Source organism: Mastigoproctus giganteus, chromosome 2 (assembly GCF_048544385.1).
Source record: "Mastigoproctus giganteus isolate SK-2022 chromosome 2, ASM4854438v1, whole genome shotgun sequence".
Lineage (NCBI taxonomy): Eukaryota > Metazoa > Arthropoda > Arachnida > Uropygi > Thelyphonidae > Mastigoproctus > Mastigoproctus giganteus.
The window spans coordinates 84,091,368-84,119,035 of NC_143576.1; the positions used below are offsets into that span (position 1 = coordinate 84,091,368).

Consider the following 27,668-nt stretch of genomic DNA (forward strand, 5'->3'; position numbering starts at 1 on the left):
CTAGAAAACGAAAGCCAGCTGGAGTTGTGAACATTAATATCACCAAGGAAAATTACCTCACTGTTAGGAAAGTTGGACTGGAGAAAGTCAAGTTGCAAAGAGAGGAAGTCAAAGAGCTCCAAGTGATTAGTGGAGTTGGGAGAATGGTAGAGACAACAGATGAATTTGACACAATGAGGTAGAGAGATTTTAAACCAGAGAAGATCAAAGAGAGGAGATTCCAAATTGCCAAGTCTCTGACAGGGAATATCAGAACAGACATATGCACAAGTACCACCTTTGAGGCGAAAGGAATCATACAGCGAATAATTTGGACATCTGAGATGAGCAGTAGTTGAATCAACCGATAACTGAGATTCTGTCAGAAAAAGTACATGGGGTTTGGCAGACTGCAAGTGGAAATGGACATCGTTGAGATTAGAATTGAGACTACGTATATTTGTGAAATGAATTAGGAAGTGCTTGGGAGGTTTAGATCTTTTCTTAGATAAGCTTGCTCTATTAGTTTGACAATTCATGGTGTATTCAATAGTAAGAAAAAGTGGATGGGACATGCTGTATGAAGTAATGAAATTTTTGGATATGGCGTACACGTGGTAAGAATATACCTAGATCCTTGACATGATGTGGCCTCGACAATGCTCCCCGCATACACACTACTCGGACTCCCTCCAGTCACTATCTGGCAGAGTAGAGGTAGCAAGATTATACACTAGCTGATCCGGAAGCCTCCTAGAGAGTTACCAATAGGTTCGGTCCGGTGTACTAACTAGCGGCTGGCCTGCGAACACCATTTTAGAGCTGTACCCTCGAAATGTAAGAAATATTGTATCTCGCCACGACGTTCATCATAACCTCAAAAGTTATCAATCATACTGCATGATGGAAGAGATTGGGAGGGTTGACCTGAACTTAGCTCTAGAGACTAAACATGGGTTCCACCACTTCAAGTCTCCAATAAGCAAAGTGGTGGTATTTTACCCAGAGTAATTTTACCAACTGTGTGGTACTACTTCCAGTATATTAGGTGTACACTCAAGGTAGTGGAAATGAAAAAGACTGTGGGGTAATTGTGAAGTTAGGTATGAAGTTCTCTGCACAATGCAGACAGGCTGCAAGGACAGCTAATGGGGGTTTTGTCAATGATATACAAGAATTTTGTTAGCAGGGATAAGGAGGTGATTATCCCATTGTATAAGGCAATGGTTAGGCCACATCTTGAGTACTGCATCTGGGGGTCCTATTTTAAGAGGGATGCAGAGCTGGAATGAGTACAGAGAAGGGGAAATGAGATTGTAAGAGAAATCTCTTACCAAGAAAGGCTTCAGTTCTACAAATTGCAGCATTTGGAGACAAGGCACCTACAAGGTGATCTGATTGAGGTGTTTAAGGCTTTGAATGGATTGAGAAAGCTGAATGCTGGTGGAATTCTTCCTCTTGCTTAGACCACACACACACACACACACACACACACACACACACACACACACACACACACACACACACACACACACACACACACACACACACACACACACACACACACACAAGGGGAGCACAAATTAAAATCAAGGAAGGACGGTTGCAGAATAGATGTGCTGAAGTTTGCCTTTAGCCAATTGGTGGCTGATTGTTGGAAATAAACTTCCATCTGTTGTTGTGGAAGTTGGTAGTTTGGCAACTGGGAGGAAATGAATAGGTGAAATAGGAGTTTTTTTTTTTTTTGGCTGATGTTTAAGCTTGTTTTCTTGCATTATTAGCAACTACATTACTGTAGTTGAAAAAAATCAAAGCCGATTTTGCTTTCTGGGATTTCAAGTTACTCCCCGTTCTTCCTATAATCCCATACGTGTCAGCAAGGGACTTTTTTTTTTTTCTTTCCCATTACATATACTTTACAGAGTATCTCTGAGTCAATCCGATGATGAACCTAAAGCTGCTATGGAGAGATGGTTAGCTTTTAAGCCAAAAGAATTTTGCCTGAATGGCATACAAAAGCTCAAGCATTGGACAAAAGTAACAATTTGGGCATATATATTAAAATAATACACCAAATAAATAATGTTTTTATCTACAGGTATTTTTCTTTTATGATTTATTTCTATTTCTTCAAATTATGCAGTGAGGCATTGGTTGTTAGTCTACCCTCATATTTTAACTTTTGTGGACAAGAAAGGATTTTCCAGAATAGGCACTTCTGTTATACCATATTCCATATTGTTCAAGATTGTAAATTAACTGACAAAACTGTCAGCTGGTTAGTTTCTGTTATAAAAGAATTCTGAACAGTTGAAATTTATTTATTTAAAGAAAAATATCTCATCATGAAAGAGTTTTAAGGAAAGTTTGAAAAGAATTACATTTAATTCTTATATGTATTAGTAGAGGTATTTTTTTTCTTTAATTCTCTTTTTTATGTGTATTAGCATTAGTAGAGGCATATGATGCAAGAAAGCAAGCTTATATAGCATCAGCCAAATTAAAAAAAAAAACAAAAAAAACCCCTTCCCATTTCACCCATCCATTCACTCCAAATGCTTGTCTGGTTCTGCTTTGAACTTAAGTTGTCGACCTCTATGACAGATGGAAGTTTGTTCCAACTATCAACTGCCCACTGGCTAAAGGCAAATTTCCACATGTCTATTCTACAATTGTCTTTCTTCAATTTGAATTTATGTCCCCTCAGGTGAGTGTTCTGAGCAAGAGGAATAATCCCATCACCATTGAGCTTGCTCAAACTATTCAAGGCCTTATTCACCTCAATCAGATCACCTCACAGGCACCTGGTCTCCAGACATTGCAATTTGCAGAACTTCAGTCTTTCTTGGTAAGAGTAACCCTTTGTTCCACTCACCAATCTCGTTGCCCTTCTCTGTACTTGATCTAGCAGCTCTACATCCTTCAGAAAATGAGGCCTCCAGACTTGTATGCAGTACTCAAGGTGTGGCATGACCATTGCCTTATATAAAGGGATAATCATCTCCTTACAAGTCTCCATGAGCTGCTCTGGCAGCCTTGCTGCACTGCTCAGAAAACTTCATATCTGACTGCACAATTAACCCCGGTCCTTTTCATTTTTTTCCCTTTTCCTGTAAAGCTTAGAATAGAAGTAATCTGTAAAAAAGATTGGATTACTTCTGATTGTATTATCTTTTGATTAAATTCAAATATTTTATATAATTGTTTCATAATTTATTCATTGGAAATTCATATTAAAGATTAATGATAGATGTTTGAATTCTAGTAGAAGGATTTCCTTAGCCTGTTGCCAAATATATGGGAATTATTTTCTGCTCCAAAATCATTGTTTTTATCTAACTGTAATACCTTTTAAAAAGGAACCAATGAAAAAACCTTCCATCGGTTTCCTATTAAAAATTTAAGAATTCTGTTAAATTTTAATTTTCAATAGAGAAAGTGGTTAGTGATGGGTTAATTGTTTTCAGTACAGAAAAGTTCCCATGAGCTGCTCTGGCAGCCTTGCTGCACTGCTCAGAAAACTTCATATCTGACTGCACAATTAACCCCGGTCCTTTTCATTTTTTCCCTTTTCATGTAAAGCTTAGAATAGAAGTAACCTGTAAAAAAGATTGGATTACTTCTGATTGTATTATCTTTTGATTAAATTCAAATATTTTATATAATTGTTTCATAATTTATTCATTGGAAATTCATATTAAAGATTAATGATAGATGTTTGAATTCTAGTAGAAGGATTTCCTTAGCCTGTTGCCAAATATATGGGAATTATTTTCTGCTCCAAAATCATTGTTTTTATCTAACTGTAATACCTTTTAAAGAGGAACCAATGAAAAAACTTTCCATTAGTTTCCTATTAAAAATTTAAGAATTCTGTTAAATTTTAATTTTCAATAGAGAAAGTGGTTAGTGATGGGTTAATTGTTTTCAGTACAGAAATTAGTTCATACTCTGTTTAAATTGAAATCTAATATCACCTGGAGTTGAAAATTGAACATATTTAACTTTTAATTTGATGGAACCTGAACAGTATGGTATGTTAAACTAATATAGCCTATCATGACCTTAAGTATTTTGTATAAGAAAAAATGAGCAGGTGAAACAACAATAACATATACTGTGGGCATGTGTTACTGTTGTTTTTAACAAAAGAAGAGATTTAAACTTTAATATTTAAATAGTATTTAAAATTTTAGTTAGAGGAGTAACATTTAAAGTGCTGCACAGATTTTGTTGTAGCTATCTTAATTCAAATTATTATTTTAATTATGTGGAGGAAAAACATTAATTTTTATAATCTTTAATGCTGTTTTGTTATATGAAAGCAGTTGAAATGTGTACTTTAAAATATTAAGGAATTTATAAATCATAGCTGCTGCATGAAGTAAAATGAAACAGTGAGTAACCTATTTTCTGACTTGCTCTTCATTTAAAAATATCTTCAAGGTCTATGCTCTGAAAAGCAGGGAGCAGTTACCATTGGGTTTTACACAGAGCAGTATTCTATTTTGAGACAGTTTGGATTATGTGCCATTTCTGAGAATTATATAAGGAATTAAGTAATAAAATTATTAATGCTGAAGCCTCTTTTTACCAAATTTTGTTTTTGTACAACCTGAACTATTTTTGCAAGTAGTGTTCTGAAGTTTGTATATTATCCTAATACAAGAATGTATTCACATAGTATGTCCATCCTTATTAATGCATTTATAATGAATATAGTTTTACAGGAATATTTTCTAAGCTGTGCAGATTTTTTGTTTTAAGAATGTATTTTATATGTACTTAATATGATGTGAAGAGGTGCTGTTGCGTGTAGGTATGTGTTTATGTCAGAGAGAGAATGAATTCTATTTTTAGATATAGCCTTTATTGAAGTTTAAATAATGTTTAATGTGTTGGAAGGTGACATCCTCATTGTTTAGATAGGTAACTTTTTCATTTTTTTTTTTGAAAATTTAATGTTATGTAAATAGTGCTTAATTTATTATACAGAAAAAATTATTTTTTTCATACTATTAAAAATTTATTAAGGAAATAACAAAAAAAGAAAAAGAATTGTACTACACTCTAAATATGAAATATTTTAAATGGAGTTACGTATAATTTTTTTGCTGTTCTATCTCTTTCTGTATTTTACATCCCTTAAGCAATTACATCCCTTAAACATTACCCAAGACAAAAAGGACATTTTTTTGCTACATTAAAAAAAAAGTTTCCAATATTTTAATTGCTTTAGATGTTTATGTATAGTTGGTAAACTAATATTTTCTTGTGTAGTAAGTTTTTATTCCCAGTCATGCAATATTTTTCAAATGGTTTCTCATTGTTCCCTTTTATTCCATTAAAATCAGTTGCTTTCTTTATATAATCATTGCCTTTCCATCTTGTTATCTGTGAGTAGCAGGATTAGGAAGCTATATGTGTGTGGCTCACATGATCGTGACATGGTGTTCACACAGTGGTTAGTGTATATTTGAAATAAATGATCTGTAGGTATATTTAAGTTGAAATTAAATCATTATAAGTACTAAAAATTAAATAGTTGTCTTCTGATATTTGCTTAATTTAATTAGTTGCTTCATTTTTTAGCAACTTTAATTAGTTGCTTCAAGATTAATTGCTTCATTTTTATTTTTATGCTATTACAGAATTAAATATCCCTTTACATAGAACAAGGTGTATTTACCTACTTCCAGAGGTTAAATTTGTATTATGTCTGTGCATATTCAAATATAAGTTCATAAGCCAATTTTCTTATTAGACTGAAAAACCTATATAATTTACAGGGAAAGACTTTCTACCTCTGTGTGAGATTGGCGAAGTACAGTCAATTGAAGAGGTTTTAAGAATTGTTTTAGTCACTACGTATTTCAACAGAGATCACTCCAGAAGAGTGGCAAATGTTGAAAACCTGTTGTCATAACAGTTATTATTTTAACATATTCAAATCTTATGTCAATGGCCATTTACGCAAAGTAAAGGAAGTCACATTTATTTATAGTACTGTACCTTCTCAAGAAGAGTGAAAAGGTGAGGTGTCCAGCTATAGGGGATGCTTTGACTCCTGCACATACATGGAAATAACATGAAGCATTTGTCTCCATGTTCAATTTACAGGTTGACTTCAACCAGCTAGCTACACCAACACTGAGATTGCAAAATTACATTACTGTATATGCCATGTTAACTTGTGCTCAGGAGCAAATTGTATTACTTTATAGCATATTATAACTGGGTAATTAAAATAATACAATAATAAGAGTACTGGGTAATTAAAATAATTTATAATTACATATATTTTTCAATTTACATGGTACATAGGTTCTGCAAAAACACTATGTAAATCCGAAATTTGTAAATTGAGACTAATAATTATAAGGGGAAAGGGTAGGGGTTCTTGTCCCCACCTGTAAATTGTGGTGTGAACAGAAATGTCAAAAAAAAAAAAAAAAAAAAAGACTACTGGCAAAGATTAATAATCAGACTGGACTTGGTAAAATTTGCATTGCATCTTTCGAGGTATTCATTTGAGGATAAGTCTATTTTACTAAAAGGAAGAGAACCTCTAAGGAAACAATTTCAGTAAAATAAAAATAAACAAAAAAAAACAAACAAACAGAAAATGAAATAAAATAGTAAACAAAAGTGTAATGTAAAAAAAATAACATTTAAGTTTATTCAATACACACCTGTATTTTACATCCATTAATGGGTAGCTTGAAAAGTTTTAATCAAAAAATAAAAAATAGTTACAGGTGTGGGACAAGCCCACCGATTTTGCTCATGCTGAAACTTACTGTATGCATGTGTTACCATTGTTTTTAACAAAATAAGAGATTTAGACTTTAATATTTAAACAGTATTTAAAATTTAGTTAGAGGATTAACATTTAAAGTGTTGCACAGATTTTTTTGTAGCTGTCTTAATTCAAATTATTATTTTAATTACATGGAGGAGAAACAAATCAATTTTTAAAATTTTTGCTTGCTTGTGTCAGTTTTGATAATTCTCCAGGTTAGCAAACATCATAGATATCATCACAGAACATGTTAGAGTGACAGACAAAAACAAAGTGATAGAATTTGCTGAAAGAGGAATGTCTCAGAGAAGACTAGCTGAAAAATACCACCGCAGAAGGCTCAGATGCAGGTAACTTTGATAAAGAAGAAATAGTTTGACATTCCAACCGAAATCCTCAGAGAGACTCGCATCAAGCCTTTAAAGAGATTAGGTTTGACAGTGCTGGTGTGAGAAATTTGCTGATAAATGGACACATTAAAAGAGAAAGAAAAGTGTTTTTCTAGGATACTAAACATTGATAATTTTACATCTAGTAATGGGTAGCTTGAAAAGTTTTGAATGAAACAATATTGTGTTCAGCTCTATATCTGGTAAAAGAGTGTCCAGTAATCAAGACACAATTGAGGACTGAATTTCAGATAAAGAAGAATTTGACTGAGAGGTATGAACCAAAAGACATTTTCACTGTTGATAAAACTATGCTTCTTTATCATGCTTTACCTGCAAAAACCACTCATTATAAACAATGCACTAAAGCTGCACTGCTTCTAAAAAAATAAAAATATCCAAACTGATGTTGAAGACCATGCAAATAAAAATGCTTAAATTAGTAACATAATTCCCTCTGATTTTTTCTTCAGTGCACAGAATGAATATTGTTTTGAATGCTTACCTTATGCTGTTGCATGGCTGGCCACGATACAAAAATACAGTAATTAATGATTATCTTTCTATACATTAAAATAATTTTCTTCCTAATGATATTTATTCAATCAATGGGAGAAGAGAGGTGTGAGTTATGTGGTAATATGTAACAAATACAAAAATACATAACAGAAACTTGTTTTGCTGTGGTAAAACAAGCTTCTGTTTAAGCATGGTCATTCGCTATGTTTATCTAACATGACAACGCGGTACCATTCTTGATTTCCACATGTAACGTATTTATTTAAATAAAGTAAATGCAACGAGGCATAATATTTTAAGAGTTTTAAGATTCTATATCTATATAATATCATTGTAGATACACCATAGACAACTCTTACAAAGAAAAACTATGATTGTAGTGTGAAAGGCACCCACCGATGAAACACCAACTAGCTTTGAAACGGTGCCGTCTGGGTGGTTGTGCTCACTGAGAATAAGTGACAGTAATGTTCTCTGTTAGTGAAGCGTTACTTATTCGAGGTAGTGCAATACATGGTAACTCGTTGTGAAGGATGAGCACAATATGAGATACAGATGAAATGATGCTTTTCATACTACGATCATAGTTTTTCTTTAAGAGTTGTCTATGGTGTATCTACATCGATATTATATAGATATAGTAACGTATTTATGTATTCATAACTGAGGAAGAGAGACACACAGAATTGAAAGCTTCTGTAAGTATTTTATTTTATCAAAAGAAGTGAGCAGGGGCAAAGCCCCACTAGTAATTCATTAATTATTAATCCATTAGTAATAATAATTTTATGTTATTTTTATCCTTGAATTGGAAAATAAACAATTTAATAACAGATTATTATAACTATTAGATTAAATAGATTTTACAAATATAAAATCAGCTTTATGAAAACCATTCTTGATAGTTTTAACAAATTTTATAATCTTTGTAGTAAAATTTGGAAAATAATCCTTATATGCTTCCCACACTATCCTTTATCAACGGTAAGACAATGTGATCTCTTATCAGTGAGGAGGGAGAGGTACATGATGTCTAATGAATAAAAAACACGATTTGTATTCCAATAATACAAATATGCGACTCCTTCATGGGAAGGAAATATATGAACCCTTCTTGAGAAGGAGTTTCTGGCAGGCTAGGATTCAAATGTACCCATGTTCGGCTGCATTTTAGGATATAGTGTATGCTCAAAATATTTAGTGTGTGGCACTTCCAAAACTGAGCAGGTGCACAGCTTAGAGGGAGCCCTGATGAGTAGCAAAATTTTCACTCAATGGCTAGCAAACTTTAATGAGATTAAGAAAAGAGAAAATAGGAAAGTGTTACTTTTCTTAGATCCAAAAAACATTGTATTGTCATGTGTTCAGTTGGCATTTATACTGGCTAATATTTCAAGTGCCTACATTCTTTGGACCAAGGTATATCATTCAATGTTTAAACAATATTGTAGGAAATAGATTTGAACAATATTAGTGGTGAAAATGGACTTTGTTGAAAATTTAGAACGACTGATGAGGCAAATTAATTTCTCTGACATTTTTGAATATATCAGAGAGATGTGGCATGCAGTTTTGAAAGATACTATCAAAAAAGGTTTTGAAAATTGTGGAATCAATATGGAAAATGCAGAAAATGATATTCAAGGGATATCAACCATTGAAAAGGAATCAGTTCAGTTATGAGGAGTGGAAAATTTTCATGTAAATTTAACTTTTGAGAATGATGTATGATGTATTAATATGTGATGATGACCTTAAATTGGAAATAAAAACTTTTCAACTGCCAAGGTATGGGACCAGATGACAGCAGACAAGAGGATAAGTGTAGTGATAAAGAGACAAGGTGTGAAATAGTAATATTACGGAGTGAAAGTTTAGCAACTGTTGAAGGATTAAAAGTTTTACTAATGGAATTAGAAAATGAAACATTGTTAAATTAGTTATTTCAAGTAGAAGATAGTTTGAAAAAAGAAATTATTAAAGAAAAAAGTGTTCAAACAAAACATGATTTTAAAAGATTATTTTAAACCTTATATATTACTCCAATCACTTTTTAATGTTATAAGTGCGGTTGCATAAATGAATAGCAATTGTTGTGAATATTTGATTGGCTCCTTACTTATTGCTTTTAATATTTCAAAATTAATGTTTCTATACATTATTTAACTCCAATTTTTATAATCCTTCCCCATGGTAAAATCAATTACTTCAGGGAAAATAATATAGCAGTACCTCCTCCTTCCCTAATGAGACTACCTCCCTATATTATTGATTTTTGTCAGAATATGTCAGATGATTGTCTTAGGTAGGTTTAACTGTGAATATATCTTGATTCTGTGAGGCAGTATTAAGTGGGATTGAAAACTGTTAGTTTAGGGGAAGGGATACACAGACAATAGTCTAATAGACCTGCAAGATGAGGCGAAGTTGATTCTTATGGTGCATACAGAATTCTATTGGGACATGCAGCAGCAGCCTGGAAAGCAAGGTATAGGAGATTAAATGCCTGCTAGTGATCCTCATATAACAAGCAAATTCAACTGTATTAGGGATATTAACAGCAAAAACAGGCATATACATATATCTGCTTGTACACTACTGCGAGGAGCATCTTAAATAAATTTGACTTATTTGAATTATTGATTGAGTTATCAAATGTGAGCTTTATAAACATATCAGAAAAATTATGCTATTTAGACATAGGCAGAGGTGTATTGCCAAAAAAAAATAGTACCGGAACGCTCGTTCTGCAGAAGACTGTATGATAATGCCACATCGACTGTACAGTAACTGAATCAGACTTCAGACTCGTGGTTCATAGAACAACCAGTTCTAGCATTCAGCTCATGGCGAATCAAAATGCAGCTTTCGCACACATCACAGTATATCTCATTCGCTGGATCTCTTTATCTAACACATTGTACTTTAGTAAGAAACATTCAAGTTTCATTGCGAAATTTATATTTTTGTTTTTAAATAAATTTTTAAAGAAATCTATTAATTTTAAAGATTACTATTAATATATATTTTTAGTAGCAATGGGTAAAATAGATATTTCTCCCTCCCCTTTGATTATGCCATTGTTTCATAATATTAGATGTATAAATTTAATGATTTTCTATTATGACATTTATAAAAAAGTACCGGAATGTCATTCCGGTGTGATCCAGCCCGAATACACCACTGGAGACATAGGGGATGCAGCATTTTAATATTGTGAGTACAGTGTGTACAGCAAAGATATAGTGTTGATTATCAAGTGGCATCAGGTTTAACTCCAGGTCGCATACAGAAAGGACATAGGGTTGATTGTCAAGTGGCACCAGGGGTCCCCTCATCTCTGCATTTGTATACTTTGTGTTACAGTACAAACTCTGTAAAGGCCAGAGATAGTGTGAGTTTTAGTGTTTGTCTACGTAGTATAGTGTTGGGTTGTGTTGCTCTGTTGTTCCTTTGTCCATTTTGCCACAGGGTCCCTAGTGGAACCCCATGATTAGGGAATAGAAAGGTCTGTGGCAGGGGCAAACCCTGGATGACGCCTGAGCTTGCCAGGGAGAGCCCCCCAGGGGGAACTCTGGAAAGCAAAAAAGAGTGTGTGGGAGATCGATGAGAAGGAGAGAAACAGATGATGATAAAGAAGGTGGATGATATAAAAACTTTCCACCTGGAAATAGGAAACTAAAGGGATATATAGGGGTACCCCTGTGGAAGGAGCCCATCCTCCACAGGGGAGCTAGTAAGAGCAGGAAAAGATTGGTGGTGGTAGAGTCCACCAGATGAAAAGATTGGGATGGGAGGTGGGGAAAGGAGACAGGGATTGTAGGGGATTAATTTATAATTATCCCAAGCATTTTTCTTCTCTGCTACTAATATCATCAGTTCATCTGACATCCTTTAGGTCTAAACTGTGAATAATATCTCTTAATTGGTATAAAAAGCTTAGTAGTTTCTACAATTACCTCCCATTTAGAATTTTCAGTTGTTATCAACATCAGTTAGTCCCATTGAAAAGAATTTAAAAACTGTTTAAGTCCACTGTAGTCACCTTTGAGAAAGCAAAATCCTTTTCCTTTACACTTGATGGTAGTCATATCTTTAAATAAATCCACAATACACCATGATCACTGCCACCTAATGCTTTTCCCTTTACCTGAAAATTTATAATGCACGAACAGTCACTTTTGATCAGATCAACAACATTTTTTTTTCTCTTGTTGGTGTAAAAAACTAGCAAATCCAGTAAATCCAGAAATGGTTGCTACAGTGTGATTGACCAGCTCACAGTTCCAGTGAGTATCTGGCAAGTTAAATCCTCTAATAGATATTATGATTTATTGGCCCACTCTCTTGCTCTATTTCCCTGTATAGTTGTTCATTATACTCGCCACATTTTGCCTATAATACATTTTCCTACTCTCATTTTTGTTTTCCCAGTGTTTATGTCACACCAAACTGATTCAATATTGCACTGGCCACCTGCATCAACTGAGTGCACTACCCTAAATTTTATGTGCTTTTTAACCAAGAGTACAACTCATCCTCCATCCCCTATCTGTCCTTTCTATATAAAGAACACCCTGGCCCTATGACACAAACCCTACAATAAGTATTAATTAGTCTGCAATCAAGATATTAAGTTATTATTAGCTACATGGTGCAAGGAAGCCTGAGGCTTATGCTGCGGCGCCTCCGTAGCCAGGTGGGAAGGAGCAGCAGTGCGTAGCACACGCTTCTTGATTAGACCGGGGTTCGAGCCCGTCACCACCAAATACGGAGGATGCGGAAAGGTCAAGGAATGACCACCGCATATCCCGGAGCAATATGGCCTTAGTTGCTAATGCTCCTAAAAAAAAAAAAAAAAAAGCTTATGCTGCACCAGCCAAAAAAAAAAAATTCCCGAGTTACCCTGAGAGAGAGAGAGAGAGAGAGAGAGAGATTAAGCAACTGAAGGCAGATTATGAGAAGTCTTTGGTCAAGAATGCAAAGAAAAGTTGCAAAGAAATCTTTGCTTATGTTAACACATTGCTCCACTAGAGATGGCTGGCATTACTATTGATGATCCTATTAATGTTGCTGACAAATTGATTCAATATTTTGCATTTATATTCACACATGAAGGTTTTATGGATGGCATACCAGAAGTATACTTAATTTTAACTGGAAGATAAATGATTTTGTGATAACACAGAGGAAAGTTAAAGAGAAATTATTGATGATAAATGTAAATATGGCACTTAGGCTAACAGAATCTACAAAAATTTGCCTACAAAGATTTGCTTACTTTCTTTTGTTGTGTTTTTCAATATATTGAAAGACTCAAAAAAGGTGGCTAAGAGAGTAAGGATTTTAAATGTTTACAAAAAAAATAGTGTTTTACTAAATAAATAAATAAAAATAAGAGAAGGAAGTTCATATTAAATTCCAGTTCATTTTGTGTGCAGCAGCAAATACATGAGCTGTGTTAGAAATAAAAAAGTGTATACCTTATATACTTGTGTGTTTGTATACATAATGCCAAGAGTGCAGTAGATGAACATTTGAAGTACTGGTTAAGTTGTTATATGTGGGCGTGGTTGGGATATTGAAGAGTTGGTGCCACTCAGATATAAACAATGTGGAATTATTGTGAGTATAATCTGTATACAGGAGGGACTTTTTTTTTTTTTTTTTAGTTTTTTGTATGAAGGCAGATCTGGTTGTTATCTAAAAAAAATCCTCTGCTTGCACCTTCACAATGGTGCGACTGTTAGTAAATCTGGGTATCCCCCCCCCCCACCATGTGCAATTTCTGAAATACTGCCTGTGATATTTTGGAGGGCCACCCAGATGTGTACTAATGTAAGCAGGGGTCAAGATGTGATGTCCATACCCCATAGGAATATAGCCTCCTTTGTCATCAGCTAATACTAGGTGGTAATCACTCTCATCAACCAGTACAATAGCACCACTTTACTTATTGAAGGTTTGGATTGATGAAACCAATATTTTGTCTCTTGAGAAAAACTCTAGCAGCATCTCTTCCATCATGCAGTATGATTGATGTTTCTTGAGGTTATAATGAGCATCATGGCAAATCCCATCTTCCTTGAATTTTGAGGACACAACTCTAAAACAGTATTTGCAGGCAGGCTGTTAGATAGTCCACTGGACCAAACCTATTGGTAATGCTCTAGGGGGCATTTGAATCAGCTAGTTTATAATCTTATTGCCTCTACTTTGCCAGATTGTGACTGGGGAGTCAGAGTAGAGTATGTGGGGCTGCGCTGCATTGTTGAGACCATCTGTCAAGGAGCTAGGTATATTCTTGATGTGTATACATCAATACAAAAATTTCATTACAATAGTCATACTAATAGAATGAACTTATCTGGGAAAAGATCTAAACCTCCCAAACACTTCCAGTGATCTCCACAGATTGTTCATTTAACTGCCAGCCACACACCCAATACTCTGGACCTTTCTCACAAACAACCCTTCAAAGTACAAGGTGAGCGATCCTATAGGACCACTCACCTTAACTTTGTGAGATTTCAGATCAACTTGATGATGGTGTCTTCTGCAATGGAGCCTTTCCCCTCTTGGCCATCATGTTGTTTGGCATTACAAGACTGCTAATGAGATGATTTATGTGATTTCTATTCTTCTTTTCCTTGTTTGGCTTACTGTTTTAAATCTTCTGAAGTCAGTGTTTGCTCAGATCTTGGTATTATTGTAGGAATGAAATCCTTTATTCCATAGTCCACCATAAAATCTCATCCTTTATCTAAACCTTGGTTTTCTAATAAATGTGCTAAGGCTGCTCAAGACAAGAATGTTGTATATCACAATTGGCTTGCATCTAAATCTCCAGGTTCATTTTCTGGCTACACAAAAGCTCACAACAATTGTAAACAGTTATTAATCAATCCAAATTGGATATTGAACAGCATAAAAGTAGAAAACTTGCTTCTTTAAGCTCTCCAACCAATATAATCTAAGTCTGTTTTATATTAGATTGGTTTTAGATCAGAATTAGACATTGTTTAAAATTGGAAATTATATCAAATTTCTAATTTTACATAGCACTTTCCCTGTCCAGTTACATCCATTTTCACATTTATTTAACCTTGAGAATAAGACATGAGAATTCTGAATAAACTTCAATTCTCAACCCATATTCATGTAGGTTCCTTGTGTATAGTTTGTCTGGCAATTCTATCTGCCACACATGTTGATCAACATTAAATAAGACGATTTGAGGCAGAGTTTGTGAAGGTGCCCTAGCAGTAAGCCCAGAGTCCTTAATTGCACAATTTGATGTAATGAACTCAACATCTCTCTACATTTGGCATAACTGCATTGTCACATCTGCTGAACATTTTTAATTTTAACATTAATTAAATTAGAATTTATTTCTGACTGTTACACTTGTCATCTTCACTAGTATACATTGAAGGGGAGGGGTTTTGCTCTTGGTTAAGGTTTAAGAAGCACAAAAATTTAAGGCAGTGCACCCAGTTGACATGGGTAGCCAGTGCAATTAGGAAAAAAACAAATGAGAGTCAGAAAATGTTATAGGAAAAATGAGTGTGATGAGTATAATGAACACCTATACAGACAAATAGACTAGAAGAGTGGGCCAGTAAATCAGAATGTTTTATAGGGGATTTTAACTTTCCAGATATTGACTGGAAAACTTGTAGCTGGTCACTCACACAGTAGGTTATTAGATTTATTGGATGTCTTTTTCTATACCAGCATGTTGGAGAGGAAATGAGAAAAAGCACCTGTTCTTGACCTGATTATGAGTAGTGACTCGTAATCAGGTCAAGAAAGGAATAGGGCAGCTGAATGACATTTTGAGGAAACCATTAGAACTTGGAAAAATCAAAGGATGTGCTTAAATCATGTTAAAGAAAAAATGTACTTTGCATGGAAAAGTTGCAAAATGGCCAGAATTAGAATGTGATTGTTGAAATGGGTAGATAATCATAGACAAAAGGGCATTGCTATAATAACAAAAATGATAAGAATTCAGGCCCAAAATATAGCTTCTGAAAGGGGTATATCTGATTTTAAAGAGAGCCCAACTTGGTGTTATAGGTTTATGAAATGCAATACTTAAAATATGCACACCAAAACCAAAAATAGCACAGCATTTTCCTCCGCAGTATGAATTAAAAATTATTTCATTTCATTGTTTCATGATCAATTGTAGGAAAGAAAAGAATATTGAACTTAGCCAGCTAGGGAGTATGCATCTTATACAAGAGATTGATGCATTGCAAAGACAGCTGGCTGGCCACTGGGATTCCTGTGTGACTCGGCACTTGCTCAGATTTGTGGAAATACGATGTTGTGGTCTTCATTAGATGTACAGTTTGGCAGGTGTTTATTTGTCCTGTTTATATTATAAAAACGTGAATGCTCTAAACTGTCATGACCCTTACATACACCATGGAGAAAAAATCACATATGTTGTACACTGTGGGATTTAAACTGAAAGTTAAAGTACATTTGATGTTACATCTCCTGTTACATTTGATGTCTCCTTCTAATAGGAGAGTGTCAAAAAAAGTGAAAAAAACGGTAACAGTTAAGTAAAGTGGTTACAAAAAATGCATTGCACTTGCAGTGCATTTTTTGCAGGTTATGCAGGTTATGCAGATAGAACAAAATTACCTCCAATGTTAATTTTCAAAAGAAAATTAATGTCTAAAGACAAGATTCCACAAGGAGTCATTGTACATGTTCACTAAAAAGGTTGGATGGATGAGACTGGGATGAAAATATGGATAGAATGATGTGGGAAAAACGAAATAGGGCATTAAGAAATAAAAATCAACTAAGAGATACTGTTCAAGGCTTAGAGATAAATGGATTTTAGATGGACCGATGAGACTAGTTGCAGAGAAGAAAAATACACGGGATGCATACAAATTATCTGGGAATACTGAAACCTACAGTAAGTCTGCAATAAAGTTATGATGACGGTTAGGAAAGCTAAGGCAGATTACGAGAAGTCTCTGAAAAAGAAAAGTAGTAAAAAGAACTTTTTACTTATGTTAACACTAATAGGAAGGAGTTGAATCACATTAGTCCACTTGATATTGATGGTTTAACTGTTGATCCTGCTCAGGTTGCTGACAGAGTGAATAGGTATTTTGCACCTAATTTTGCACATGAAGAATTTTTTAGGTATGTGCTTTCAGGAAGTATTAAGTTTTCAATAGAAAGAGCACAAAGTGAAGAAACCCAAAAATGGTTTTATTTTTATTCAAAGTAATGACCACCTGATTGAACGCACTTACTACACCATTCTAAAAATTTCTGAAAAGAGGCAGTGAAGGCATCCAAAGAGATGGCATTTAGTTCAGTGGTTACATTTTTCATTATGCCCTCAACATCCTGAAATCTCTTTTCCTTTGAGGGCAGTTTTCACCTTGAGAAAGAGGAAGGCCACTGGTGTTAGAGTGGTAGAGTAGGGTGGATGGTTGAATCAGATTGTGGAATGGGCAGGAACATTGTCATGTAACAAGAACCAGCTGCCTTTCTTTCAAAATTGCAGCCTTACCCAAGAAATGCACTTCGATATCTTTGAAGCACCTGTAAAAATTCCTTGTGAATTACACCGTTTGCCAAAAAACATGATCAGTATCGTCTTGATTGTGAACTTCTATAAACAAAAGTTTTTGGGCCTTCTGATGATTTTGAAGTCCACTGCATGTGCTGATGCTTTGTCTGTGGTCATGCTGAAATTCAGTACTCAGTGACAACACAGTCGAGGAAATTAGGATTGTCTTGACAAGTCTGGATGAAATCTTCGTATGATGACACTCTTCATTGCTTCTGCTCATCTGTGAGGCTGTGCAGCACACATTTTGCACAGACTTTCCTTTTCCCTAAATCTTCATACAGAATTTGATGAATCATCTTATTCATATCCAGGTCATCAGCCATCATTCTGAGGGTCAAACGATGATCCCTTGCCACAATTTCCCAAACTTTTGCAGCTCTGTCCTCTTTTCGAGAAGTTAACAGATGCTCACTTTTTGGGTCATCACAAAAATCCTCACATCCATCTTTGAACTGCTTATAACATTCAGACATACTGGTATGACTTAAGTTTCATTACTATAAACAGTTTTTAACATTTCATATATTTTGGTTACAGATTTTTCCAGTCTAAAGCAAAATTTGATGTTCTTTCATTGCTCCACTGCAAAATCATCACATGGAACATTTAAGTTACTAACGAAACTGGTTGTTACTTGCAATGTGCTAGCCTACTGGACAATCTCTGTACTGCCATAAGATGCCACTTCGGTTTATTTTCAAACTCATCAAACATGACCACAACAGCTCCAGTTCGGGAACTTTATTGCCACACCTCATACACTTTGTGATAACTGAGAGGAAAGTAGAAGAGAAATTGTTGAAGGTAAAAGCAAAAGAGGTAAGCAAACCGTTAGCCATAATTATGAGAGCATCCTTGGATGAAGGAAGGTTCTATCGATTGGAGTTGTCTAAAGGACTCCCCAATTCACAAAGGGGAATCAGAGGATGAAGTGAGTAATTATAGACCTGTAAGTTTGTTTTCTCTTCTGGAGATTATAACAGAGCTAGTGGTTAGAGAAGTAATGCAGGGCCTTCTAGACATGAATGCAATTATATGGCAATCCCAGCATCTTGCCTGAACATTTTGGTTTTATACTATGAAGCAACATAGTTGTAACAAAGGAACTGGATTTAGAAAATAATTTTGATTTTATGTACTTAGATTTCAGAAATGCTTTTAATATTGTTCCACATGAATGACTACTGTAGAAACTGGAACAGTTTGATATTAGGGGCAAGTTATTTCTAAGAATAAAGGGATGGTTGAATAGATGAAGAGAGAGAGAGAGAGAGAGAGAGAGTGTGGTTGTTAACAGGCACTACTCTTTTTGGATTAACATTATTAGTGGAGTCCTGGGTTAAGTGTTGGATCAATTATTGTTTTCGGTATTTATTAATGATATTAATGATGGCATATCAGGCTTAAGTTTGCAGATGATACAAAGGTTGGCACGGTGGTTAATGACATTAATCTTACTAGAAAAATTAGATTAGAAAAATTATATATTAGAAAAATTAGTGAGATGGTCTTGAGAAGGGGCAATTAGAGTTGATGTTGGTTTTAATAATTTCTTTAAATAAGACATTTTCTTTTCAGTTTTTATCCATCAACGGTGGTCCAAGTTAGGGGCTAAATGCAACATCCCTCTCCATATGGTCAAAATAATGTGGAGTTGTTTACTGTTGCATGATGATTTAAGCTTAATGATTTCCCAAACATTAGTCCTTCCCTTTAATAACTTTAGTCCCCCTTCAGAAAATTCTGGTACTGCCATTGCCAATCAAGGAATAAACTATTCAAACCCTTTATACACCACAGTAAATAATTTTAATAAATGAGCATCATGTTAGGGCAAAAACCCTTAAGGCATGTGAAAAAGAACCCAGTGAAGGGTTTGTAACATGACGCTTATTTATTAAAATTATTTATCATGGTGTATAAAGTGTTTGAATAGTTGCTTTATTGATGGAGTTAATATTGATAAATGCAAGGTACTGCCTATAGCTAGCAGTAATCCTAGAATAACGTAACAACTGGGTGGTACTACACTCAAAAGGCAGGAAAATTGAAAAAGACTGGTGACATTTGTGCAGTTAGACATGAAGTTCTTTGAGCAGTTCCTATGGGCTGCTGGGACAGCTTGTGGTTTTGTCAGTGATATACAGAAATTTTGCAAGCAGGGATAAGGAGATAATTATTCTGTTGTTATAAGGCAATGGGTAAGCCACATCTTGAGTAATGCATACAGGTTTAGTAATGCATACAGGTTTGGAAGGCTTATTTTAGAAAGGATGTCTGATCTGTTGGAATAGATGCAGAAAAGAGCAACAAAATTAGTGAGGGGGGCTCTTACCAAGAAAACCTCAGTTCTGCAAATTGCAGTGTCTGGAAACTAGGCACCTGCAATGAGATCTGATTGACGTGTTTAAGGTTTAGATTGGATTGAGTAAGCTAAATATTGATGGCATCCATGTTCTAGCTCAGACAACACACTTAAAAGGGCTTAAATTTAAATTGAGGAAGAATGCATGATAGATGTCCAGAAATTTGTTTTCAGCCAAAGAGTAGTTGATTGTTGGAATAAATTATCATCTGGTGTTGTTGAAGCATGTAGTCTGAGTAAATTTAAGGAAGAATTAGACAAATTATTAGAGGGAGATGGATAGATGATGCCAGGAATGTTTCCTCTTTGGCTTATGGTGTGTAAACTTGCATCACATGCTACTAATACTAATATGTAACATTATTCAGTGTTCTGAACTTCTGATGAATAGATGATGATGAGGCATTATCAAAATCATCATCTACTGCTTGGCTAGATGTGTGGGTTGCCCCACTACTGTCTGAACCATAGGCAAAATATAATTCTAATGCCCTTCAGTTGCATACTTGCTATTGTGCAATGCAGCATTCACTCCAATATGTTTATGAATTTTAATCAAAAGTTCACCTACTACTTTTTCTGAAGCCTGTATTTTAGAATAGAACTCCAGCTTGTCAAAAAGATGTAATCAGTTTTAGAATAGGTATCACCCTTCATCAAAAGGCATACTGTGCTATCAGAATGAGTGGTACAGCCATGGCATTGTTTTTCCTCTGCATGTATGAGAAAAGCACTGAGTGGGTTAAACTTAATTATGTGAACTTTAGGGTTGAAGCAAGGCAAATGGATTTTATTCATCACTATTTTGATTATTTTATCCAAGATGGAATCCATTTTTGGTTATCTTTAATAATCTTTTAATAGTTCTATTCAGAGGAGTTTTCTGCAGTAGGGGCAAAATGGAGTTCTTTAAATTTGACATTTATATTCAGAATTCTTATACTCTGGTATTACCACTGCGAGATTTTGTCTGTCTCATAATCTTTTCAGATTTTCACAGATAGTGCAGATGTATCATTTTTGAATATTGTAGTTTTGAGATCATGTTGTATAAAATATTTACTGCTTAACCTAGAATAGATTTTCTTAACTTATAGCACAAATTTTCTTAATTTTTTGTTCTGTGCTGTTTTTACATTTTAAGTAGGTAGTATGTGACACATGGAGTTATTGGTTTTTTTAGTTATTGAAGAGAAAATATATTTATTGGGAATGAAAACATTTTTTTTTTTAAATAAAAAATTAAAAACATGGAAAGTTGAAGTCTAAACTTTATTATTTATTTAAATAATATACTTTCTTTGTAATAATTTTTACTTATTTTAATTTGATGGAGAACATAACCTTGTACTAATATTGTGCAGGTGGACCATTTTGAGTGTAAATTTTTTATTGTATGTAGTTGTCAACTATGTAAGTTTAATGACATTTTGTTAAGTGGCTGTATAAGTGCTTTTTTAATATATGCTACTTATGACTAAGACCTCATTTTGAAAGAGTTTATTTTAACTCTTATGGCTTTAGTCCCAATCCACCAGAGGGATCAAGTTCAAGAAGTGTCTAAACTGATGACACTGTCACAGAAAATTAGTTATTCTCCTGGCTTCCTTGTTCACAGTGCCTTGGCATTGTCAGTTTTAGTGAAACCTTTGTGGACTTGGAGATGGAGAGCAGGTGAGTTAAAAAGGTTTTTCTTAAATTGTTTGCCCATCTTTACTGTATAAGCTATTAGCATGTAGCTAAGATGATGAAAATTAATTTTAAATATTTCTCATGGTACTGTACTCTGTATCTTTTTATTTTTTCTTTAAAGTTCTGTATATATGTGTGTTTAATGAATACAATTTGTTTTATTTTCATCATAAAAATGATAATGCATTATTTGTTTTGAGCATGAAAATTCCTGTACTTGTCATTACTTTTCATGTACCAATATATACTTTTGCTGTAATTTTTAGTTGTTTATTTTAGAAGATAGCTATGTAATTCTACACAGTTTTGTTTTAAAATTAGGAGAAATAATGAATAAAGAAAAGGAATATTTTGAACAGTGTTTAACCAATTATAAAGCTAGTTCTTGATCCCATCATCATTTCTGTAAATATTTTCAGCAGTTATAAACATTTGAAATACAGTAAGCCCTCGATTTAATGGACTAATAGGGGAGAAGTGGTGTCTGTTAATGCTGAGAGTCTGTTAAATCGAATTTAACCTGGGGGGGGGGGACATTTTTTATTGTTCTTAATGTAAAAAAAAAAAAGCTTTAATATAATATACAGTACTGTACAATATAAAATGATTAAATTATAATAAAGAATATGTAATATTCTGTTGTAAATATAAAATGTGGCCTTTGATTTACGGATATCAGAAACAGTTTGTTTTTTTATGCTGCAAATTTCACAAACACGTGCTACTGAGATGTCTTGTTCTAATTTCTCAATTAGCTCTTAATTTCTGTGCCACATTTATTATATAGATATGGTTGAGATTAGTATGTACATTACTGTATTATTATTTGTCTGGTCCGTTTAATCTGGAATCCATTATATTGGGGTCCGTTTAGTTCACATGTTTTCTTTTAACTCCTTTATCACTTGATGCCATTTTAAATTGTAAGGATTGCAAAATTATTTAATAAATAAAGTCACAATTCAGAAATCACAAAAACACTCTATATACAACCTGACTGCATGATAGCTTGAGGTAGACTGAGACCGAAACAAAGCATGTTGGTAGACCTGCAGTTTAGGGTCCGGAGTCACGTGCAGCTCGCAAGTCACTGCCTGCTCTTATCTGTAATTTGGGAAAACAGCTATTTGAACACGTTTTGAGAAAGAATAAAAAACAATTTCCTGAATTTGATTATAAAAATAAAAGTAGGTAATTATCAAAACAGTAATGGAAATAGGTAATTATTATTAATTTTTAATTAATAATAACACTGAAATTTTGTATAACCTAAAAAAAAATAATATGGTTGAGATTAGTATGTACATTACTGTATTATTTTTTGTCTGGTCCGTTAAATCTGGAATCCATTATATTGGGGTCCGTTAAATCGAGGTTTTACTGTAATGTATAATTGAGAATATCTCAGTTTTTTTTGATGAAAAAAAAAAAAAGAGTTAACAGTCATTTAAGATAGCAGAGATGTGCTGGAACAGCCTTTGGTTCCTGTTAATTGAGCTTTATAACATTTATTATGTAGATTTTTGATACACAAATGCTGACCGGGCTAGCCGGGTGGGTAAAGTGCCTGCCTGGCAACCTAAAGGTCGCGGGTTTGAATCCCGCCTCGGTCTTGGATCAGAGTAGTGCAAAAACCTTGGCAGGTGCATTATGGCCACAGAAGCCGATGCGCCAACAACTAACAAAAAAAAAAAAAAAAAAAAATACACAAATGGCCATAGATGTTGATTTTAATAATGAAATGTATCGATTATGGAGAAATAATTAAGTGTGTTAATTGTGTATTAAAATAGATATGTATTGTTAGATTTGGCTGAACATTTCAGATAATGATTTTTTAAATAATTCCATCTGTATAAAAGAATGTCAGACATGTGTGAGTTCATGGAGTTCTTCTCATCTGTAAAGAATAATCAGCAGTGCATAGCTCCTCAGACTATTTAGTAGTGAGGTCTTAAAAGGGCTGTATTGTAGAGTTGATGTTTTTTCTTATTTGTTATTATCTATTGCAATAATTGAACTAAGAAACTTCTGAAAATTTTAAAATCAACAAAATAACCTTCTGTAAAGAAGAAACAACCCTGGAAAATAATAAATAGTTTAAAGCAGTGGGAAATCCCATGACCTTCAGGGACTTTTTAAAGAGAATTTTTTTTTTTTTTAATCTAGGGTTTTTTTTTTCATTATCTTAAACTTTTTTTTTTTATCTTAAACTTTCAAGAAATAAAAATTTACAAATATTGAAGACCAGCTATATGCAATAAATATTAATGAATTTAAATAGCTTATATAGTTAATAGAATAATTTAAAAAAATAGTTTAATATGGAACTTTGAAAAAGATGAAATGGCTAGATGAAAATCACAGAATGTAATGCTAAACTTCCGTTAAACTTTTAAATTTCAACTCTTTTGGATTTATTCTAGAAAAAAAAATTAAACCTTGAAATAGGCATAATAACTATAAGCATTTACAGTCCAAATGGGAAGACTTGTTTAAGTAGCAATAAGGGATGTATCAGTGTAGTTAAAACTGTGCAGAGTTTAACTTGTCTATATTGTAATTAATGCCAGGAGTGTTGTAAACAGTACTATTGTAGGGCTAACTGGCATACAGTGCATCATTCTGAGGTAGAGGCTGAAGAATTTCATTATGGTGAAGAGTGCATTTGAGCGAGAGAGAGAGAGAGAGAGGGGGGTGGGGTATGCTGCTTCTTATTAAAAGCTGCTTGAAAGTGATCAGATTTATTCCCATACTTGGTCTTAATCAGACTGTTAACCAAGTTTGATCAATCTCAGGTGAAAATTGAGTCTGTGTAGTGTGGGAAATGACTAGTGGTAAAAGCAGGTTGATAGTGGAAGCATGTTACAACACAAATAATTGTAAGGTGTGTGATAAAAATTTCTTTAGGCAGCTTCAATGGGCAAGTAAGTCTGAGTATCTAGTTATGGGTACCACTTAAACTTACATCTTTTAGACTAGAAATTATGGATAGGCAGTGTGCCAGTACATGATTAATAGATTACTTTATGTCCATATGTCAGAGAAAGTACACATTTATACAAATACCTTTGACCTCGTCTTCAGCAAAGGACCAGGCAGTATCAAAAATATGACAGTGCAGGAGTTGAGCTGAGTTGATAGTGACTGCAGTTTCACAAATTGGGTAATGGTCAGAGGGGAAAGTTGTTGTTGTTGTTGTTTGGTGTTTGGTTTTTAGGAGCATTAGCAACTAAGGCCATATTGCTCTGGGGATATGCGGTGGTCATTCCCTGACCTTTCCGCATCCTCTGTATTTGGTGGTCACAGGCTCGAACCCCGGTCTAAATCAAGAAGCGTGTGCTACACACTGCTGCTCCTGCCCACCTGGCTACAGAGGCGCCCAGAGGGGAAAGTGCAGAGCTTCAATTCCCTGGAGGTATGGGGAAAGACTGTCGTAGATGTGTTCCAGGTGGTATCAAAAGTACGGCAGCCCAGGAGCAGTTATTAGTGAATTCTGTATCACAAATTGGGTAGTCTCCAAAGAAATTGTAATGGTCAAAGGGAAAGGGGGTGATGGTTCCAATTTCAGGAGGGAGATGATAGTAGATTGATATGTTTCTTAGGCTTTGTGAACTGGGATGACAGCTGCATATTGTTAAGTATTAATGTATTGTATCCTTGGGGGTTGAGAGGTGCTGGGTTTTAAAATTTTCCAGATTTTAGAAAGGTATATCTAGTGTTGAGTAATTTCAGAGAAGCACATGTCATTGAATATTAAACACTAACCATTGAAATTATTTACATCTGTAAACATTTGCAAAGGCTAATAGGCAGTGCTGGTGTTTACAAATGTAAATAACAGTTGAAAATAAATGAAGTTACAGCAAATGTCATCATGTTCTTTTAAACTCAGCTCTAAATGTTTATAGTATCAGTATCAGAGAGATTATCAATGAATGTGCTTTGGAGAAAAAATACTTTTTGCATTGGATGATGATAAAAAATTAACTATTATTTTTAAAAAGAATAATAACAAGGTATGTGCAATGTGTATGAATTTACATGACATTGATTTTAATGTTTATAAATTTACATGACACTGATTTTAATAATGTACTTGTGGAGAAATTCAACCAATTTATTGCATGTAATATAAAATATAAAAGGTTGTTTAGTTTCATTTTTGCCAGTATTATAACTTGTAATGCAGCTGACAGTGCCATATGTATGACCTAATTATAATGGCAGCAAAAACTTTGGTTGTGTAGCATTAAATCTATTGTTTGTGCACATCAGTAACTTGCTTTTTGTAGAAGGGATTAACCACAAATTTAATGAAACATACAGTTTTTCAACTGTACTTACATATTTTTAATATGCAAAAGCAGTTCACACTGAGTTTCAAAGTTTACTGAATAGTACTAAAATAGAGAAATATTACCCTTTCACCTTTTTAAATATGGATCCTTAAAGACAAATGCAGTTGTTGATATGAATGCTGCAGTGCTTTTTGTAATATTTCTGGATTGTGAAATGTTTTTTGTTTTTTTGTAAAATGCCTGGATTTCAAAGAATTTGGACTGAAATATGCTAGTTTTTACACTTTCGATTATACTAACAGTAGTGAGTTAGTGTTAATTTTAATCACAAGGTGGTGATTGCAGTATCACTATTTAGTGCATGCAGAAATGGGAAGTGCAAAAAATCCAAAAACTGCCACCAGGAGGAAAATTGACTATGTGCCAAAATTTTGATCTGATTTCATTGACTCTTGCGGACACTTTTGAGAGTATTTAAAAAACGACGATACCATATTCATTTAACATACCTTGTTGAGTTTTACAACAAAGCTTGACGATTATGTATAGATTTGTAATAAAGCTGTTTTATGACATATAAGGTATTTTCAACTGTTACGTTTGTAACTACAGCACTATCTATTAGTTTTTATAAATGTTTACAGGTTTTTGTAAATAATTTCAGTGGTTAGCATTTAATATTCACTGACATGTGTTTCTCTGAAATTACTGAAGACTATATATCCCTCTCTAAAATCTGGAAAATTTTAAAAACATCATGATTGCACTTAAAGAATACTGTCATTTAAAAGATTTAAGGAGAGTATCACTTTCCCAAAATGGGCTGCACAATATTTTTAGAAACAGGTGAATTATCTGTAGCTTGCAGCAGAGGATCTTCCCCAATTCATGATGGTGGTTGTAGAGATTGCTGTTGTTGTGGCTAGTGTTGCAGCATGAAATTGGCATTCATCTGTTAGCATTGCATGGTACCATGACAGCATAACAATCCATAGTCAACTGTCTGTACAGTTCTTCATTCCATATTTATTGGTACCTGTACATGATCCATGTGTTGCAACAGCTAACACAAACTCATCCTTGTCATTGTAAAAACTTTGCTCTGTGGTTCCTGCCAAGGATGGAAGTTATTATTATTATTATTATTATTATTAGCCATATGGTACAAGGAAGCCTGAGGCTTATGCTGCACCAGCCGAAAAAAAAAATTTTTCTGAATTACCCTGAGAGAGAGAAGTAGAAGGGAATCACCAAGAAAGGGAAGAATGATGATATCCAGCTCAGGACCCTAGGTGTACCAAGCCCATACCAGATGTGTGCCCCTGGGGTAAAGTTGATGATATGTGACTGGGGGGACACCTTGTGTGCCAATGTGGCCCATTTCTAGTTAAGCAGCAATGTGTATGCCCATAATTGTTAGGTGTGGGATCATCACCTCCAAGTTTTGTCAACAAAGTAACTCTCCATTGTCTATATCATACTGTTTGATGTGGGTTTACAGGAATTTTGTGATTTGACTATTTTTCTTAGAGGAAGTTAGAGCGTGTGGTTGAGAGGTGTGTACCATAAGACAGCTGAGGCACTTCACCGTGAGTTACCTTGGAATTGCACTATTCTAAATAAAAAAGCACTGCTTCAATGTACTTCTCAATTGAAGCATTACTTCAGTGAATTATATTGCTCTTTATTTAAAGTGTATGCCACTATCCATCAACTGGTTTTGTTCCCCCCCCCCCTTTTTTTTTATTTTATTTCATTGATGGGTAGGTGGGCACTGTGAAGACCTGAACAACCTATTGGTGAGATATATCCAAAGTATATTTCACCACAGGAAAGCTTTTGACCAGTGCGAGACGATATGAAATATATATCTTATCACTGGATTGTTCAGCTGCTCATGTTGCCCATCTACTCATTGATGAGATACAAAAATGTATTTAAACCTGTGTGGCTAGTAGCATATACTTTTAAATATACTTCTGCATTGGAGCAGTGCTTTTTTAAC

General features: G+C 34.2%; 1 protein-coding gene across 1 annotated transcript in view; it reads left to right on the forward strand.

Annotated features, from left to right (window-relative positions):
- Positions 1 to 4,589: 4,589 nt before the first annotated feature.
- The window catches only part of LOC150089381 (cytosolic carboxypeptidase 1-like), a 669,910-nt gene continuing 646,831 nt past the window's right edge, over positions 4,590 to 27,668 (forward strand). The window contains exons 1-2 of the mRNA XM_090389963.1: positions 4,590 to 4,662; positions 21,195 to 21,344. Of these exons, the coding sequence (XP_090246089.1) occupies positions 4,650 to 4,662; positions 21,195 to 21,344 (163 nt within the window). The 5' untranslated portion in view covers positions 4,590 to 4,649. The remainder of the gene's footprint in view (positions 4,663 to 21,194; positions 21,345 to 27,668) is intronic.